Genomic DNA, 18,284 nt, shown 5'->3' with positions numbered 1-18,284 from the left:
TAAAATAAAAATTCAAAAGGAAAGAATCAATGGTAAATTCAGGGTATCTAGAGTATTATTCCACCACAACACCGATTGCATGGACTGAAATTCCAAACCAAAATTCAAAATATTTGAGAAAAAACATAGAAAGAGAAAGGGTAGGGGGACATGTGTGAACGACCATTAATTGAAGTTGAAATCGAAAGGAAGAAGCCAAGTTGCTCCAAGAATTTTGAATCATAATTATTTGAAGTTTCAAGATAGACTTTAATCTGCAGAATTTTTGCGTGAATAAATATAAAAGAAATCAAAATTTATTGATATTTCTATCTTTTTAAAAATAAAATATGTATGTTGATAATATAATTTTGATTTTTTTTATACTGATAATTTTGATTTTTTTAACACTACTTTTAAAAGTGTAATTTATTAACATATTAACATATCCATTTTAAAAACTAAGTAAGAATGCATTTATAGTCTTCATATTTATTGACATATCGTCACTTAATTTTTAAAAAGAGTATACTATATATTAATTAACTTATAACTTGGTTCATTAAAATATTTTAAAGGTTTCAGTAAAAAAAAAAAAGATTTTAAAGGTGTAACTTGCTGAACTTACACTTTAATAACATATTTATCATTTTATTTATTACATTGAAAGCTTTTATAAAGTAGTTCAATTTTACAAAAAAATAAAATAATCAATTCAAATCAATTTTATTTAATATATTCTATGTTATTTGAAATATAAGTAATATTTATTATTAAATTACTTATATAAGTGTCCAAATTATATATATTTTGATTTTGGTATGTGAAAATATCAAAATGAATCAATTGTATTAAAATGTTAAAATTTGTTACTTATACAATATTATTAAAGGTATAAATTTATTTATCAAGGGAACTTATTATATTGATATAATCTAATCTAATATAGAATAATTTGTACGGGATCAATTTATTATTTTAATCTTACTTTTATTTTTGTTTTAAAAAAATATCTATAATATTAAATATGAGAATCTAAAAATAGATTTGAATGACATCTATCATCATTTTGGTAGTTCGTAATAATTTGATTTGGGTATAAACTGAATTTAAATATTAATATATTTATTATTCATTAAAAAATATAATTCAATTAAATCGTATGAATATTCAAATTATATATTTAAGATCTTTTACAACTCAAGCTTTTTATAAGTGTATTTTTTTATACTTCAAATCATTTTTTATGATTTAGACTGTATTTAAAAATATGTTTGTAAATTTAATTTATTTTAAAATATTTAAAAATAAAAAATTAGCATATTTTTTAGATATTAATTTTGTTATGATTAAATTTATAATTAGAAAAATTTAAATACAATTTCATATATAATTTTTTAATAATTACTTTTTTATAAAAAAATTTGAATATATTCATTAATATGAAAAATTGATTAGTATTATCAAATTTGTCTGTTATTAGTCAATTATAAGTAATCTAACAATTCAATTATATGTAATTAAGATTGTCCACCTTTTTTATTTGATTATTTATTCATTATTTGAATTGAATTTAGTTTCCATTTTAAATTCCAAATGTATTCTTTATTCATCCCTTCACATGCTTTGTTCCTTTCATCTTTCTACAACTTTTATTGTTCTTCCTTTTGTTTGATCTATTTCATTTTTGTACATTTTTTTCATTACTTTCTAATGGGTTGTTTTTTTTAGTTTCACATGTGGCAAATGGTGTTCTCCTCATGTACTTATTCCATTTGTCACATGTTATTTCAAAGAAAAATAATTTATGCATCCTTCTCTGTAATAATATTAAAATTGATATCTGTTGTTGTTGTTTTTTCGATGGTGAGTATAATGTGATGTATGTGCATGTATGGAAAAAAAACTAATAATTATGATTATGAATGATATTAATTACCATTCTATAGATAATGTAAAAATATTATGTATATTTATCAATTATTTAATATAAAAATATTATTTTGTTGGTTAATTTTCAACTTTTGCTTGATTTATCTTTTAATTTTTGGGTCATAAATATAATGATTAGAGATAACAAAAAATATCTACTAAAATTTATTAGTGTTGCTATTTTGTTCCACAGGCATTGCACGAATTACATGAAATGAAACATTCAATTGTTGTGATTTGTTTCAAAACAAATTTTAATTTAAATATTAATAAAATAAAAAATAGAAATTGACAAAATGCATTGTTCATGTGTTTTGAACGAAAACCATTCCGTACCTTTAAGCATTTCTCAAAATTTATTATGCATTAAAAATAGATAGTTTAATGGATATATGCATCTACGAATAAAATAAATCACTTTTTACTCGCTTATTATCGAGATATAAGTAAATAATAATTCCAACTTACATATATCTATAATTTAAAGTTACTTAACTGACTTTAATTATATATAAGTTAAGTTGCTCTAATATAATTTTAGTATAAATATAAAAATTTAAAATTATTTATTTTTAGTATAAATGCATGTTTTAAAAAATTATTTGTTTTAATATTATAATTTACTTCAAATTTATTTGTTTTTAGTTTAATTATTTTTTTTTAATTTTCTAACAGATACCTATAAATATTGCAAGCATACATATTCAGTATACATATATACATACACAAACACAGACATATTTATAAATATATTTAAAATAAAAAGATATTGTAATTATATTAAAAAATATAATAATATAAAAATTTGTAAATCATAAACCTAAGACGCACGCAGGACACACATTATTACACTAGTTAAATAGATAATAAAATATATATCGAACAAAATAAAAAAATAGTTTAAAATTAAAAATATCTTATGCATAAGTCATTATAAATAATTAAATATTTTTTTGTAAATAAATATAAATTATGTGATAATTTTATAGATATATAAGAAATAAAAATATAAATGAGTGATATTATAAATTCATAAAAAAATTATATATTTATATATGTATAAGTTTGATTTGGATTGGATCATCCAATTTTAAAACCAAATATGAAATTTGATCCAATCCAATAAAACATTTTAGTGTTTTTAGTTTTGGGTTTATTAGATTTAATTTTTTAGATAATTTTTTTTTAACTGAATTGGATAAATTTATATATACTCCTACTTGATAATAAGATACGAGATATCTTCGTAATTTTTGGTCATGAAGTTAATTTTCAATATTCTGTTATATTTTTTACTCTTCAAGTTCAGTGTCTATTCCGTGTAGAGTGACACCCTAGCTATTAAATTGAGATTGACTTTTGTTCAAGCTTGCCACACTTGATTCCAAAATATTTCAGTCAGTCTTCTGCGCGAAAGTCCTTCCCATCATAAATACCATATATCTCATGAAAGCAATTGAAGCTGACTAGGAAATTTGGCTATACAGTCTATACTATACCCTCTTATGATTGTGATTCGTCCACATAAATTATATTAATTGTTTCAGTTGGGTCCGGTAGCTAGTAATTTCCTCTACTATTTGTTTTTACTACACTGCTTGAATTTCTCTGATCAACTTCAACAGTAAAATGCCTTTATAAGTTTGTCAATCTGCACTTCATTGATCATAATCACCTGAGAGAAAAACAGTATCACCATATATACCTAGAGGAGTACGTCAAAACCAACAAAAAAAAAGAAGAAGAAAAAAACTACTCTTCCACACATATATAATATATTAATGCAAGTGGTTTTAGTGGTTCTGATTCTTCATTACTTCTTTCACTTATTTTATTAATTAACATAGATAATAACAATGTGACCTACCTCCAAATTGAGAAACTTCCACTTCAACTTCCATTTCCAGCAATGAAAAGTACTAAAATGCAGCAATAATGCATGTTCAAAATGGCCTCATGCATGTTCATCTTCCTACTAATTCCACTGCAATTTCTTCATGGTTTCAATATTGGCTGCAAAATTGAAACATTATATCATCATGACCAAAACTGTACTAGACGTACGGAGTAAGAATTTCATTTTGTGAATAAACAATAATAATATTGTTGTAAGTTGTAACGCTCGGAATATACCAGGTAGGTGTATGTCTTCAGGGCATGAAACTGAAACCATTCTCTGGTCTTGAGGTTGACTGGTTTTGGTTCCATTGAAATAATTCAAGTTGGAATTGTTCAACACAATGAATTGAACCAGCCGTTGGAAAGAAAAAAATAAATAATAAAATTAACGTGCAAATTGTATTATGACATCGGGTTTTGACCAAAATGAAGTGCAATCCAACCTTCTAGCCATTGAGGGACCTTAACATGAATTAAATATTGTATTCTCACATATTGTTTGTGTCCCTAGCTTGATACACACTAGTTTCTTTTTGGGCAGACAACTTTTTTGGGACGGACAACGATATGGTAATATATAGTCAAATATGAATTATGAAGATGCAATAAGAAAATATAATTAATTTGGTTCCACGAGGATTGCATGATGATACTTATACTTAATTTGACGTTATTTCATCAACTAATTAAAAATCATTTTACACATAATATTTAAAATAATTATTATAAATGTCAGTATATTTTTTTGGATGCTTATATAGTCGTTGGAATGAGAATTGAATCTAAATTCTTATGCATATTACTCAAACCTCCACCACTATATAACACTATAGGTTAAAGTCAATAGTTTTTAATTATATTACAATCAATTATTAGATGGTTGAATAAAAAATATCTAACTATAAAAGCATTTCAATTAAATTAGTTTACTTTTATAGTGAATTGTTTGTTGAAATAATCATATGACAATCAATTATTGTTTATTTTTAGAGTATGTCCTTGTTAATTGTTTGTAAATTTTTATCAACTGTGAATGCAAATTATATCACTGTAATTGCCTACCAAAGATATTTTGCTTAATTGGTTAAGTAGTGCGTTAGTGATTTGTTGTAAATTTTTTAATACTCAAAGTTTGATTTTCGTGGATAAAAAAATCACCACAATTGCCTCTCTCCTGGTTTTTTTATGATTATTTTTTATTTCATGATACCAGTGATGAATATTGCAATCTGATATAAAAATAATATAAATATAGTTTATATCCATTTTATTGGATACATAAAATTTGGGCACTATTTTTTTTACTAATTTGAACTCAATAAAAAATGCTAATTTGAACTCAATCTGATATTGCAATCTTCTATTTATTTTGGTACAAATGCTAATTTGAACTCAATAAAATTAAAAAAATGAATAGATCCTTATTTTATTTTAAAGATAATTTAATTGTTAGACGACGGTCTTTCCATATTTGATGATAACACACGCAATTAGATTTAAATCATACAATTCTGGAAAGCGAGAGTCACACACCATCCTCAAAGGGCAATGTTGATAAGCCCATCGTGGTTTTATGTTTGAGTCCACAATCAATGGTGGCTACTAGGCCTATTCATAAGCCCATACTTTTCCATTTAAGTTGCAATAGCAAAAGCCAATTGTTAGTCCAATCCCATTAAACGGTAATTGGGCCACTACAAGAACAATAATTTCATCACTAGAAAAATCTAATTTATTAACTTTTTTATTTAGGCAAAGCGAAAGTTATTATGAAAAGGGAAAATGTATTAAATATTTAATCACTTATTGAAGCAGATTTTTTTTAATAGATATTCAAGCAGAAATAGACAGCTACTTTAATTTCTTTTACATCAACCTTCAATATACGTTATCGACTTTTTCTCAAGGAATATCTTAGGATTATATTGTATTATTAAATTATTAATTAATAAAGTTATGTTTTCCACAAACTATCGCCACAGGAAGAAAAGGTCCTTCTACATGAACATGTAGCTCTCAATAGATTGAGTTTTGATTCGTTTGAATGAAGCTAAGTTAATTCATTTATACACTTAGTACAAAACTCGTTCGTTTAACTAAAAATACTCAATCTTTTGGGAAGAGAAGTAGTTATCCTAATATAAACGTGAGTCATTACAATGAATCCGTGTCGCTACAAATTCACATGATTTTTTTTTAACTTATTACATGACGAACAAAAAAAAATAAAAATATCTCGGTTGTTCTCAAATTTGTTGCGGAACTAGTTGATGCTTCTTTAGTCCTTGTAATTTGTAAAAGTCTACAAGAGAGAAGTTTTCTTTTGTAGTTATGTATTAATATTATCTCAATCTTGCTAATAACAATTTGTTTTTGAAACTCGCAGTAAAAAAATAAAAAAGTTGTTTTTCAAATAATCATATTGATTTCTTCTCCTCAAAAAACAAAATTATATTGATTTCTTTACCTTTTTCTTGTTTTGGTCCAAATCCGATAAACAATTATAGATCCAACATTACGTTTGGTTGATGTATATCTCCAATATTCGTTGGGCTTTTGCTGAATACACTCCCCTTCATCTCATTTTTCTTGAACCACCAAAGTTGAGAGCTTTAATCGGAGCTTTGGGGCATTGTCAGTCAAATTAACACCACTAGAAATGGCAGAACTTGAGTCCTTTGCTGGTGTAGATGCTGTCAAGGGTGAGAGATATATCTATTGTCTACGTGGAAGGATTGTGATACTCCACCATTTTGTTTTTGTGAAGCAGCATGATGAAGTGCATTGCTTAATGCGTATACTAGAGATATTCGCATCTACATGATCTATGGATCAGCATTTTTAAAAATTTGAACAATTGATTTTGTACAAGAGTTTTCAGATTCACACCTTTCTACTTCAGAGGATCTAGATTCAGAATGCTATCACAGTATCACTTGGAAGCTTAATTGAACTTTTGAGATATGTTAGTACTTTCTTTGTAATGCTATTTTTATTTGGATTCTTTGATAAAAAAGAATTAGTTTCTATTTATATCACTAGATGATTCTTAGCATGCTGTGCTCGTGAAGGGTAAGTAAGCAGTGAAGAATTTGCGTACTTTAGCTTTAGATTGAGTGCTTCATAAGATATTCATTGAGGATGTTTGAATAGTTACCAAAATTGAGTCTGGGACCCAAAATCAAGGTGATGATTGAAAAAGTGGAAGCAACTATTTGTTGTTTTGGCTGTCAACGTGATTTTGGAATTATGGGAAAATTGAATCTAATCCAAGCTTGATACCAATATCTTCCTTTCATATATTGGATTTCCAAGTGTAAAGGGATGGTTTCAGCTTTTTGGGGGGTATTTTTTATATGCATATATACAAAAAAAAAAAAAAAAAACATAAATGAAAGATAAAGACCATTTTATATGAAATTATATGTATTTTTTATGTTGAAATCATGAAATTGTTTGACATCATTGTCTCATGTGATACAACTTAATTACTAGACTCGTTAGTAGCCATACACCTGGTCATATGAGAGGCCCCAATTATGAGTCTATTGTCTGTATATGTAAGAAGGGAGAAGGTTTTGCCACGTACAACTTAGGTGAATCAACAATGTGCAACACATGCTTGTTTCTGTTCAACATTCCAATTATTGTCACAAAACTACCTTCCCATAATTTATCTTCCCAAATTACAAAAAATCTAACTGCTATATAGTAACATATTTTATAGAATAAGCAAAAATGAATACATTAAGTTCAAGATTGTACCAATTACGCATCTCTGCAATGAATAATACCTCTCTAGTAAAGTAATTACATCGAGGACCAGCATTCTGGTCAGTCTTGTAGAAGCCTAAGGAAAACTGGTATCGGGAAACTATAGGCTATTATAGTTAGTTTCTGATCAAACAGTTTTAAGATGCAGGATTAGATCTTTGAGTAACAAATACATTAAGATGCTACAGTAGATACATAATGATGTGTTGTGTTTATTTCATTCATGAGTAGAGAGAATTACATATAGCAATCAATATGAACTAGGAAGTTAAGCTAGGCAAAAATTTGAAGCCAGATTTTATACCATAGAACAATTGCGCTCATGTTGCACTTTCCACATACAACAAGTAGGACATTGCAAAAGGATTTTTGAGACAAGAAATTCATGTCATTACTTCTACAAATTAGCTTATGCATAAGCTAATTTTAGCTTGTAGAGAAATTTATTTCATTTATTTTTGTTTTCTTCTTTAGAAATGTTTCCGAAGAAGATTGCCCAAACATGCCCTTAATTTGTGTTTCTAAAAACATCAACGCAAATGTTGAGGATTTTCATGATTATTTATAATACAGAAAGCTAGGTAAATAGGCTACCTGTCACAGAGTTGTTTATCTTTTACAAGAAGTATACCTTAATTTATAATTCACTCTCCTTTTTCATCAAATACTTTATTGTTTAATGTTATTTTCCTTGTCTTTTTGACCAACAGTATCACCAACTTACTTCACCCCACTAGCAAATCTTCCACACAGTGGTTGCAGTGTAAGTCAGTAAAGTAAAACATCAATTTTTTGGTAACTACCATTCGCAAAGCTTTAGTTACTTAAACTACTAAATACTAGAAATATGGAAAGCCAAGCATTCTTTCTTTATGAGCATTTTTGGACCTGCAAAATGCTAAGTACTATAGGATAGCAATATGCCATTGTGGTATTTATTTGGATACCAAAATTACCTATAGATGGATTTTTGATAACTGCTAAATAATTGTATTTTTATAGTAGAAAATTAGTCAAATATTAGCCTGAAATTAATTATTTAGCAGTTATTTGTGATTAAAAGTTAGAAAATTAATTAAATTGAATTTTTGGGTGCAGATATAAAAATTGGAGGTGTAACAAGCAAAAAGGGCAGAAAAATTGAAGAAAAGAAGAAAATTTGAAGAAGGCCCAACCCAATATGCGCGCTCAGCGCGCGTCACGAGCTAAGCGGGCCAGGAAGTACACGCGCTAAGCGCGAGGTGTCGCGCTAAGCGCGCCTACGAAGGCCCAAAGCCCACTTCAACAGCTATAAATAGAGAGTCAGTCCAAGGGACAGAGGACACCACCACAGAACCCCCTCTCCTAGGGGTTTCATTTACTCTCTTTCTTTCACCTCCTTCTCATTCTCATTGTAAAGCCCTCATGACCATGAGTGGCTAACCCCCTAGCTAGGGCCTGGCAGGCCTAAAAAGCCAATGATGTATGGAGCATTTCAAGAGTTATCAATAAAAAGAGGAATTCCCTCCAGGTTCTTTATTTATTTACCGTTCTTTCTTTTTACATCTTGTATCTCTGAACTTGCTTTCTGTTAGGGTTTAGTCCACTCGGGAGAGGGTAAAGCCTAATTAGGGGTAAGGAATGAATACTTGAATCTGTTTTAAGGGTTAGGCCACTCGGGAGAGGGTAACGCTTAAGAGAACACTAAAAGGAGGAAATTATCGGGTTATCTTTTAGAGGGTTTTTCCTTCCAGTTTCTTTTATCTGCTTTTCTTTCTTGCTTATTCTGCATCTCGGACTTTGTTTTCTGTTAGTCTTTAGGCCACTCGGGAGAGGGTAAAGCCTAATTAGGAATAAGGAATGAATGCGTGAATCGGTTTTAAGGGTTAGGCCACTCGGGAGAGGGTAACGCTTAATAGAACACTAAAAGAAAGAAATTATTGGGTTAGCATGACTTAATGCCCCAATGCCCATGCTTTAGCAAACATCTAGAATGTAATCCTAATGCATCTTAGTTATTGAGTCTTCGCAAAGGGCATTTGGAAGATAGGTAATTAAGGTAGGCTTGTCATCGTGAGGCATCAGGGGCAAGTAGATGGATAGATGTGGGGCAGAATTAGTTCACTGGTATTGATAACAGACAAATCCTGAATCCATATATCTAGGCTGATTAGACTGGTTAGGTTTTAGCAATTTTATTATATAGATTTTATTTCTCCTTTATTTGAATTTCGTAGAAGTAGTTATCTTTATCATATCGCAATTTAAATATTTTATCTTCTGTTTTGATCCTTCAATCTTTTATCTTTTCTTTTATCTTCTAATTTTATCTTTAAGTATCTTATCTTTTCTTTTCTCTTTTAAGTTTATCTATAAATATCTTATCTTTTCTTTACTTTATCTTCTATCTTTCTTTATCTTTTATTTTAAATTCTTATCTCTTGCTTTTAAATTGGGTTTGCATTAATCCAAGTACAAACAAAGTCCCTGTGGATTCGACACTCGGACTTCCGAGAACTTTACTACTTGTAACGATTTGGTACACTTGCCAACGAGTTAACAATTTTCTTTGTGTTTGCTAAAAATGTAGAGACATATAGTAGACAACAATGTCATGGAATGTAAACATTCTCTACAGGTACAAGTGCTGCACAAGAAGATGACAGAACAACTTTTCTCATCATTTTCTAACTGATATCACACTCAACTTCAGATACCTTAACCAGTTTATTAACTAAATAAGAAAGTAAGAGATTAACATAACGTGATTATTATCCCTAAAAGCTAAAATATTAAGGATCTTTATAAACTACAACAGGAAATGAAAAGTCTTGGAGGTAGTACATGGATTCATGATCAATATATACTAGCTAGTTTTCTGTCTTCCAACAAAAAGAATCAAACTATAACTTCATGTCAACATTTATTTATTCTCTCTACTTTGTAGGGAGCTAGCTAGCTGATAGAGTGTAGCGTATCCACGTGGTGTGGAACATTTAAAACCGTTAAACACAATAGAGAGAGAAGGATTATTCTCTTCGATGTTGACATTTTTATAAAAGAAGTATGCAAGGTTTTTCTCAATACCCCTTTTGATAGCATTTCATTCTATTCTGCCTTTCATAGAGAGAACAAATAAAAACTTCATTTTCTCATGTCTATAAGACTATAACATGTAAAAGTAAAGAATATTGTTGTTATTAAAGTGAAACAAAAGTAGTATTGTTGTTATTAATGTGATTGAGTGATGTGCATTTTCTAGAGTACCGACACTCGTGCAAACCGTTCTTATACTCTTATTGCAATTGCAAAGGTTTTTAAACTTTTCCTATTTATTTACTTTTTTTTTATTATTACAATTGGTATTTTTCATCAAAAGCTTATTTTATATTTTTTTAAATAATTAATATTTATTTTACGAAAGGTATTGATCCCCGTTATATTCATGCATTTCGCGTTACTTCTATTCAAAATAATGTATTCTGTATATTATATTCAGACCCTACCTTATTTATTTATTTATTTTGTAGTACATCACAAGTATACTTCCTTCTCTTCCAAAATGAAGGAGACTTACAATAAACAAATAATCAATCTTCATCACCAAGTCCGTTTTTAAACAAAAGGAATTGTTAATTACTCCATCCACTTCATAATCTCTTGTCAAACAAAGTTTTGGATTAACCTATTCATAAAATTCCGGGTACCCCCACATGCCAAAATTTAGCTTCGTGTGTTCAGATTGCATTATTTTGAATGGATTCTGAATAAATCAAACAGGTGCTTGATACAATGTAATAAATTAGTTGCATAAAAGTTAAGATTATTATTATTAGAAATTAGGATTGTTTTTAGTCTAGATTACATGTTCTCTTTATTATAGGCAATCTTATTCAAGTCAAAGATTAAAAAAAAAAATCCTTTCTCTGAATATTTAGTACAATTGCATACTTAGGATTCTTTAAAAGCACCAATGAAAAGTCTTGTTCTAAAACAAAATGCGGTATGATTTTTTTTATGAGTTATATTATATAATTTTTTAAGGAATAATATACAAAATTTAATGCATATAAAATTTTGTTTACTATATATGGTCCAAAACTCTCAAAACCTTGTAATTAAGCTATTAAAAAACGAAAAAGTTAACTAACAATATAGCAAAAACACAGCTCGAACATCAATTTAATTCAATTAATTTATTTTGTTGGACTAGAATTTTTGGGCAACCCTACTGTTCTTTAAAAAAATGAGTACCTATCATAACATGTGTAATTGTAAATACATTTATTAATCTGGTTTGTGTTAGGTAGCATGACATGACTTTCATTAAATTGATTCATATTTTAGTGCACGGGAACAAGAAAAAAAAAATGTCTCGGAATTAGGGCTTTATGTATGGCTAGAGTATGAGGTATTGCTTAATAGTTAATAATATCTTTGACCATTACATTTTATTTTGTTTTCATAAAAAAAAGTTGTGCTTTATTGGTAATCTGTTTTTTTATGCATTATTTGTAACCTATTTTAGTATTTTTTATCATGATATTAATATAAAATTATACTTGTCAAAAGTAATAATAATTTTTCTGATCATGATCGATATTGAATTTGAATCCTACATCACGTGTGTTGTTTTTTGTATGTTGTAGTGTGATCTTGGATTATGCCTAGTAAAATTATGTTTTAAGATGTTTATTTTAATTTCAATAGTGTTTTAGACTTAATAAAGGTGACATTATAACTATCGTTTAAGGCTAAAATAGAAAGTGTTTAATGTTCTTTTCCCGATTGATGCATTGATCCTGTAACCTATCTCTTTCTTTTCCAATGTTCTTGTGAAAATCTTGTATCTGGGTTAAAGTACTCATTGTAGCCTGTTTCTAAATATAATTTTTGCTTATAAAAATTTAGGGCTTTTTGTTCATTTCTTAAAGAATAAAATTAAATTTAAAAATATTTACAAAATTTATGACAATTGATTTTTTAAAATAAAATCTTTATAAAGAGTACATTGTAATATTTTTTTTAAAAAAAAACAACATTAAAATTTTAAAGTTGAAACATACTCGCCTTTAATATTGAAGTGGATTGGACATAAAAAAAAATTGAGAAGAGGATTGAACATAATTAATGACATAAGAACTAAAAGTGGCCATTTCGTAACTGGAAAGGCACTGAAAGGTACCTCCTTCGCGTTGATCAAAACGACAGCACTCATTCGTCCAAAGTGCAAACTCTCTCTCTCTCTCTTTTTTTTTTTTTTTTACGGTTTTTACTGTAAAAGCTTAAGGTAATTAAGATTCAATGCCCGTTTTTACTGTTCTCATTTCATGTTTGCACTCTTTTTTTAGGTTTTTATTACACTGTACCCTTTAAGTTAGCTAGCTGTAGTTCGTGTATCTTATGTGTAATTATTAATTACATTTAATCCAAATAAATAATAGGGTATGTTTGAATAAATTTTTCCTTAAACATTTATGAAAGGTGAAAATAAGAAGAAAAAAAACACAATAACTTTTTTTATAAGTTCAAATTAATTTATGTTTTAAGTTAATTTTTTAAAAAATAATATGAATTTTTTTTTACAAATTAATTATGCATAAGTTAATTTTAACTTATAAAAATATTTATTTTATTTTATTTCTTTAAAAGGCTTGTAAAAATTTATTCAAACATGTCATAGTTATTTATTTGATTTAGATTCAATGGTAAGAGATGCATTGATGCACCCTATCTATCTTTTAGGTACATGTTAGAATTACTCCTCTTTTTGTTATCTCCCAGTACAATTAACCATAAAGGACATGTTTAATTTTGGGGCTAAAACATTTCGGTTTGCACTAAACAAGAAATGCAGACCAGAAGCATTGTACCTATCATTTCGAAAACATTTGTTGGTAGTACTTTTTTAACTTTTCCGGATACAACTAATTTTTTCAAACTCCATTATCTTTTACTCTTATTTTATATATACTTTTCTAAAAAAAATTGTATTTATATATTTTTTCACAAAAAATTTCAATAAAGAGAAAAATAAGAAGAGAAGATAGAAGATTTTAATAAGTATTTTTATGAAGACTAAGAAAAAATAGTATCATAAAGATTAAATTACTGTTTAGGTCCTCTAATTTATTTTTAATGTTTAATCAAGTCCTTTAATTATTAAGTAGTTCAATTGTATCCTCTAATTATTTAAAATGATTTAATTGGATAATTTTCATTAATTAGATATTAACGTCGTTGAGATGTCATCTACGTGAGATTTTATCGTGCACGATGACAAAGTAGAATTCTATTATGCATGATATGCAGGTATGCTGATGACTGTCATCCTCACTTTATCATCTTTCTGAAATAGCAAATCCCGTCTAGAATGCATAGCATAGTTAACTATGGATGGCCTCCTTGAACTGTTGCTTAGATATAAAGAATGTTTCAGGTACCCACCTATAATCAACCATTTCTGGTGGGATTCTAAAAGTATCAAACTTATTAGATTTCATAGTCTCAACTTCTTCACTTTCATGTATGTTAGTTTTCCAATTTATGTGAATCATCACCTTTGATTGTGACCTTCAACTATGGAACAAATAATCTTCTTCTTTTTCCCTCAATTGCGTTGATAAATCTTACTCAAATAACCTAAAATGTTTGTCTTTTTCTTCACCACATGGTCTTTTTTTTTTCTCCAATTGCGTCAACAAATCCTAACCAAACACCTCCACAATCTTCTTCTTCTTAACAATATGATCTTCTTTTCTCAAAGAATTTCATCTCCCTCCATCGAATTTTCCAACACAAAAATGAGTAAAATTTTAAAAATAACTCTAACAAATTCATTTGTGGACCTAAGAGTCAAAATGACGTCATTTTGTATTTCATTAAAACAATATTGTTTTGTGCATCAGGAATCCACCTATTAAAAAAACAATACATTACTTGTCACATTAGATTGCACTATTAACTTTAATATCTAATTAACAGAAAAGACCTAATTGAACCATTTTAAATAATTAGAGGACTCGATTGAATCATTTAATAATTAGAGAGCCTAATTGAACATTGAAAATAAATTAAAGGACCTAAACAATAATTTAGCCTATTATAAAAAGTGTTATAATTTTTTATATCGATAATATAATTTTTTGGTTTAAATACTTTTTACTCTTTATAATATATACGAGTGTTTTTTTTATTCTCTTAATTATTTTTATTTAATTTTATTCCTGTTAATTTTGTTGATTTAGTGTTTGGCTTCATTGTTTTAGGCCACAAAAATGTGTTTTTTTTATATACAAGCTCTTTTTTAATGCTTATATCGAAAATACAATTTTTTATATAAAAAAGTATTTTTTATATACAAGTTTTTCTTATATATCAGAAATATTTTCATTAATTTTAGTCTATATTGGTCAGATTTTTTTATCTTTATTTATCACACATGATTACTTATAAATATGTTATTTTAAGTCATCTAACATTTATCAGCTAGTTTATAAATTAATTTTATAAAATACTTTTAGTTAAATTAATTAACTTATAAAATGTTAACTTTTTTCCCATCTCACAGTAGCTTGTAAACTTTCAACTAATTTATCAATTTTAGACTGTCATTTCGTAGGATTGGCTTTTATGGAGAATATCTTTATTATCTGCGAAGAGAAATGCCAATACGTTTCTTTTCCTTTCTATCTTTATCTGCTCCCATAACGATATACACGGGAAAACATTATTATTTTTATGAATATATTAGGCAGTGTCATATTGCAATTGCATATAAATATTTGACCAAAAGTCACCGAAGTTCTTAGGCATGAGATTTTGTTAATTCTATTTCTTGGAACGGTTATGCTCTGAAAGTGTGAAGAGGATTTCCTAGTTTGATATAATCATTGAACAACTTGCTTCTATTTCACAGGACGAATGGAATTTATATTTGCATGAAATTAAACAGTCTAGGTCTTATTTTGAATATTATTTAAATTTTGGAATAGCCATATTTGGCTCCAATTTGGTCATCAATTTTCATAGGCAATGAACACCATACTTGTGGTAGCTGCTTTTCATTAATTCAAATGCTTATTTTATAGTTTGTGTCACCACCATAATAATGTGGAGTGGGGCACGTCTTGGCCCTTCATGTTGGATACCTGTTAGTGTGAACTTTTTATGTTTCGGTTGCCATAAGAAAGCCAAACATACAGCTTTAATTATAAAGATGTAGCAATGAACCTCTGTGAACTTGTTATTAATAAAATCTCTTCTTTCAGATTTGAGATTTTTTTTTTCCTTTTAAAGTGTAAGTACAGTTTGGTTTTCCACAGAAATTTGTGGAATTGATGATAACTAATAGCCAGACATAACACACATCTTTCATGTAAGAAATATTTTTTAATTCTGCGTTTATCTTAGGTGGTGCTTAATGATGTTCTCTTAATTATTGATTTAGGTGTTTGGAAACTCGTTATTAATAAAAAAAATTGCATCGCTTTTTGCTTAAAAACATGGAAGCTATAACTAATTGCTACCCAATTATCGAATCAAGTCGCCAAAGTGGAACCAAACATGAAGCATTCATCATATATATATATATATATATATATATATATATATATATATATATATATATATATATATATATATTTCCTCCACAAAATTTTGGTTATTCTGTTTCATTCAGGACCAGAAGTCCCACCATTGGTAATCATCAGTGGTTGATTGGCCAAATAGATCATTGGATTCAAAAGCACTCCAATCTTCTGGTGAAGTCAAGGAACCATCAGCATGCTCAACAAAATTCAGAAGGCCATGTTCATCTTCTAGGTTAAAGTCTTCCACCTTTATGCTAGTGTCATCATCAGACAGAACACCAAGTACATGTTCTGATCTTTCCAATGATGATGGGCTTGGCTTTCCCTCAGCTTTACATTTCATGGTGCCTCCATTTTCTGATTCACTGTCCATGCTGTTTGCTGCTTCAACTTGTGTGCATCTCTGACTTGGCTCCATTGGCTTCTGCATTAGATGATTCAGCTTCTGCAACTGTTGAAAATAGATACCTAAGTTATAACCATGTAATATAAAATTTCACTTCGTTAATCCACGTAATCTTTCAATACATATCTTTATGACGCGGATTATCAAAGCGAAACTTCAATTCTGATTGAAGAACAACAATAACAATACATAAAGGAATTGTATTAACCCTACTCATTTCTCAAGAATATATCAATAATTTGTATTGTATAAAGTACCTGAATTAGTAATGTTTGTTTTTCCTTCTTCAGAGCTTCAAAACGTGAAGCCAAAGTGTTATAATTGGATTGGAGTATGCCATAGTCTCTCTCAAGTTGCTTTGACTTCCATCTAGCCCTCTTGTTCTGAAACCATATAGCAACTTGCCTTGGCTGCAATCCAAGCTCTCTTGCAAGCTGCAACTTCTTTCTAGGCTCAAGCCTTGTCTCTGACTCAAACATGGTCTCCAATGATTTGATTTGTTCATCACTGAACCTTCTTGTGTTGTTGTTGTTTCTCTTCTTTGATCTTGATGGGGTGGTGCAGCTACTTGTGTAAGTTTCTGCCTCAACACCTTCTGCTGAATAAGTAGTATATTGACTATATTCCATGCTGTGTAAGTTGTAACACTCACTCACTTGCTTGGACTATAGGGCCTTGAGTTTGAGGGTATAGGTGAGTTTGGTGATAGAGGATTTTTTTGGTGTGTAAGAGTAGTTTTTGTGATATGCACGTATCAATTGGCTTTTGCTTATTGGAGTTCCTATCATGGTGGTCAGAGTGAAGTCCCCAATTGTTGGCTTTATATCCAAAACTCATTGGTCCTGTTGACACCTCAACATACAATGTTCTTCCACCTGTACACTGTGAATATTACCCTATTTTCTTATCTTAGTGACGTTTATGCTTATATGTATTTTTCATCTAGCTTTTTTGAGATAAACTTTGTGCACTACTTTTGGTTCTTACTTCTGAGCCTCTTAAATGTTGGCTTGGCTTGTGTGGCTTGCTTTGCTTGGTGGTTCAATTTATAATTTAATAATAAATAATATAATGATATATCTTAATTAATGTGTGATCACATTCCAGCGTGCGTAGTCTTCAATCTTTCATTATTTGTCTTGTTTAATCACAATTTTAATGATTTATGTGAGTGAGAATGCTGCATTTGATATTCATATGGTCGTTATCACTGTCATCATTTTTTTAACTTCAAGGTTTTGTCCTCTAGAGTTGTGTCGGTTACATGAATCACGTTTCTTCATTAAACTCTAATTTATGCTAGTTTAATAATAATTACTGTGGCAGCTTAATGATTAATTTAGTATTATTATTATTATTGACACCATTTTTTCTTTACTACGTATATCTTAGACTAATAGTATTACTTTAACAAATCTTCTGCGTTTAGACGTTTAGTCAAGTTTTCTTTATTACTGCAGAGAAGTCTCTACACTTAACATGATTCACGTGGGTCATTTTTGTTCACTTAATTTTAAAGCACCTCAACAAGAGGCCACAGGGTAATCTTGTCTGTGTTTCTGATCTTGTGTGTAAATCATTTAAAAAAAAAGAGATTGGAAGAAATAAAATTTTAAATTATGGTATTGTTGAATGTGTACTAATTTTGTACATTAAAATTAGGTTTAAATAATTTCAAGGTCTATAATATATATTTGATTTTTGTTTTAAGTCTTTAATAATTT

General features: G+C 28.5%; 1 protein-coding gene across 1 annotated transcript; it reads right to left on the bottom strand.

Annotated features, from left to right (window-relative positions):
• Positions 1-15,784: 15,784 nt before the first annotated feature.
• On the bottom strand, positions 15,785-17,368 carry LOC100811208 (homeobox-leucine zipper protein ATHB-12). Its single transcript, XM_003548159.5, has 2 exons — positions 16,818-17,368; positions 15,785-16,605 (listed from the first exon to the last, which is right to left on the bottom strand). Exons 1-2 carry the CDS (start codon positions 17,187-17,189, stop codon positions 16,240-16,242), a joined length of 738 nt encoding a protein of 245 aa, XP_003548207.2. The 5' UTR covers positions 17,190-17,368; the 3' UTR covers positions 15,785-16,239.
• Positions 17,369-18,284: the final 916 nt, after the last annotated feature.

This window comes from Glycine max, chromosome 16 (assembly GCF_000004515.6).
Source record: "Glycine max cultivar Williams 82 chromosome 16, Glycine_max_v4.0, whole genome shotgun sequence".
NCBI classification, from domain to species: Eukaryota; Viridiplantae; Streptophyta; class Magnoliopsida; order Fabales; family Fabaceae; genus Glycine; species Glycine max.
Note: the sequence above shows the minus strand (reverse complement) of the source record. Positions and strands in the feature narration are given on the sequence as shown.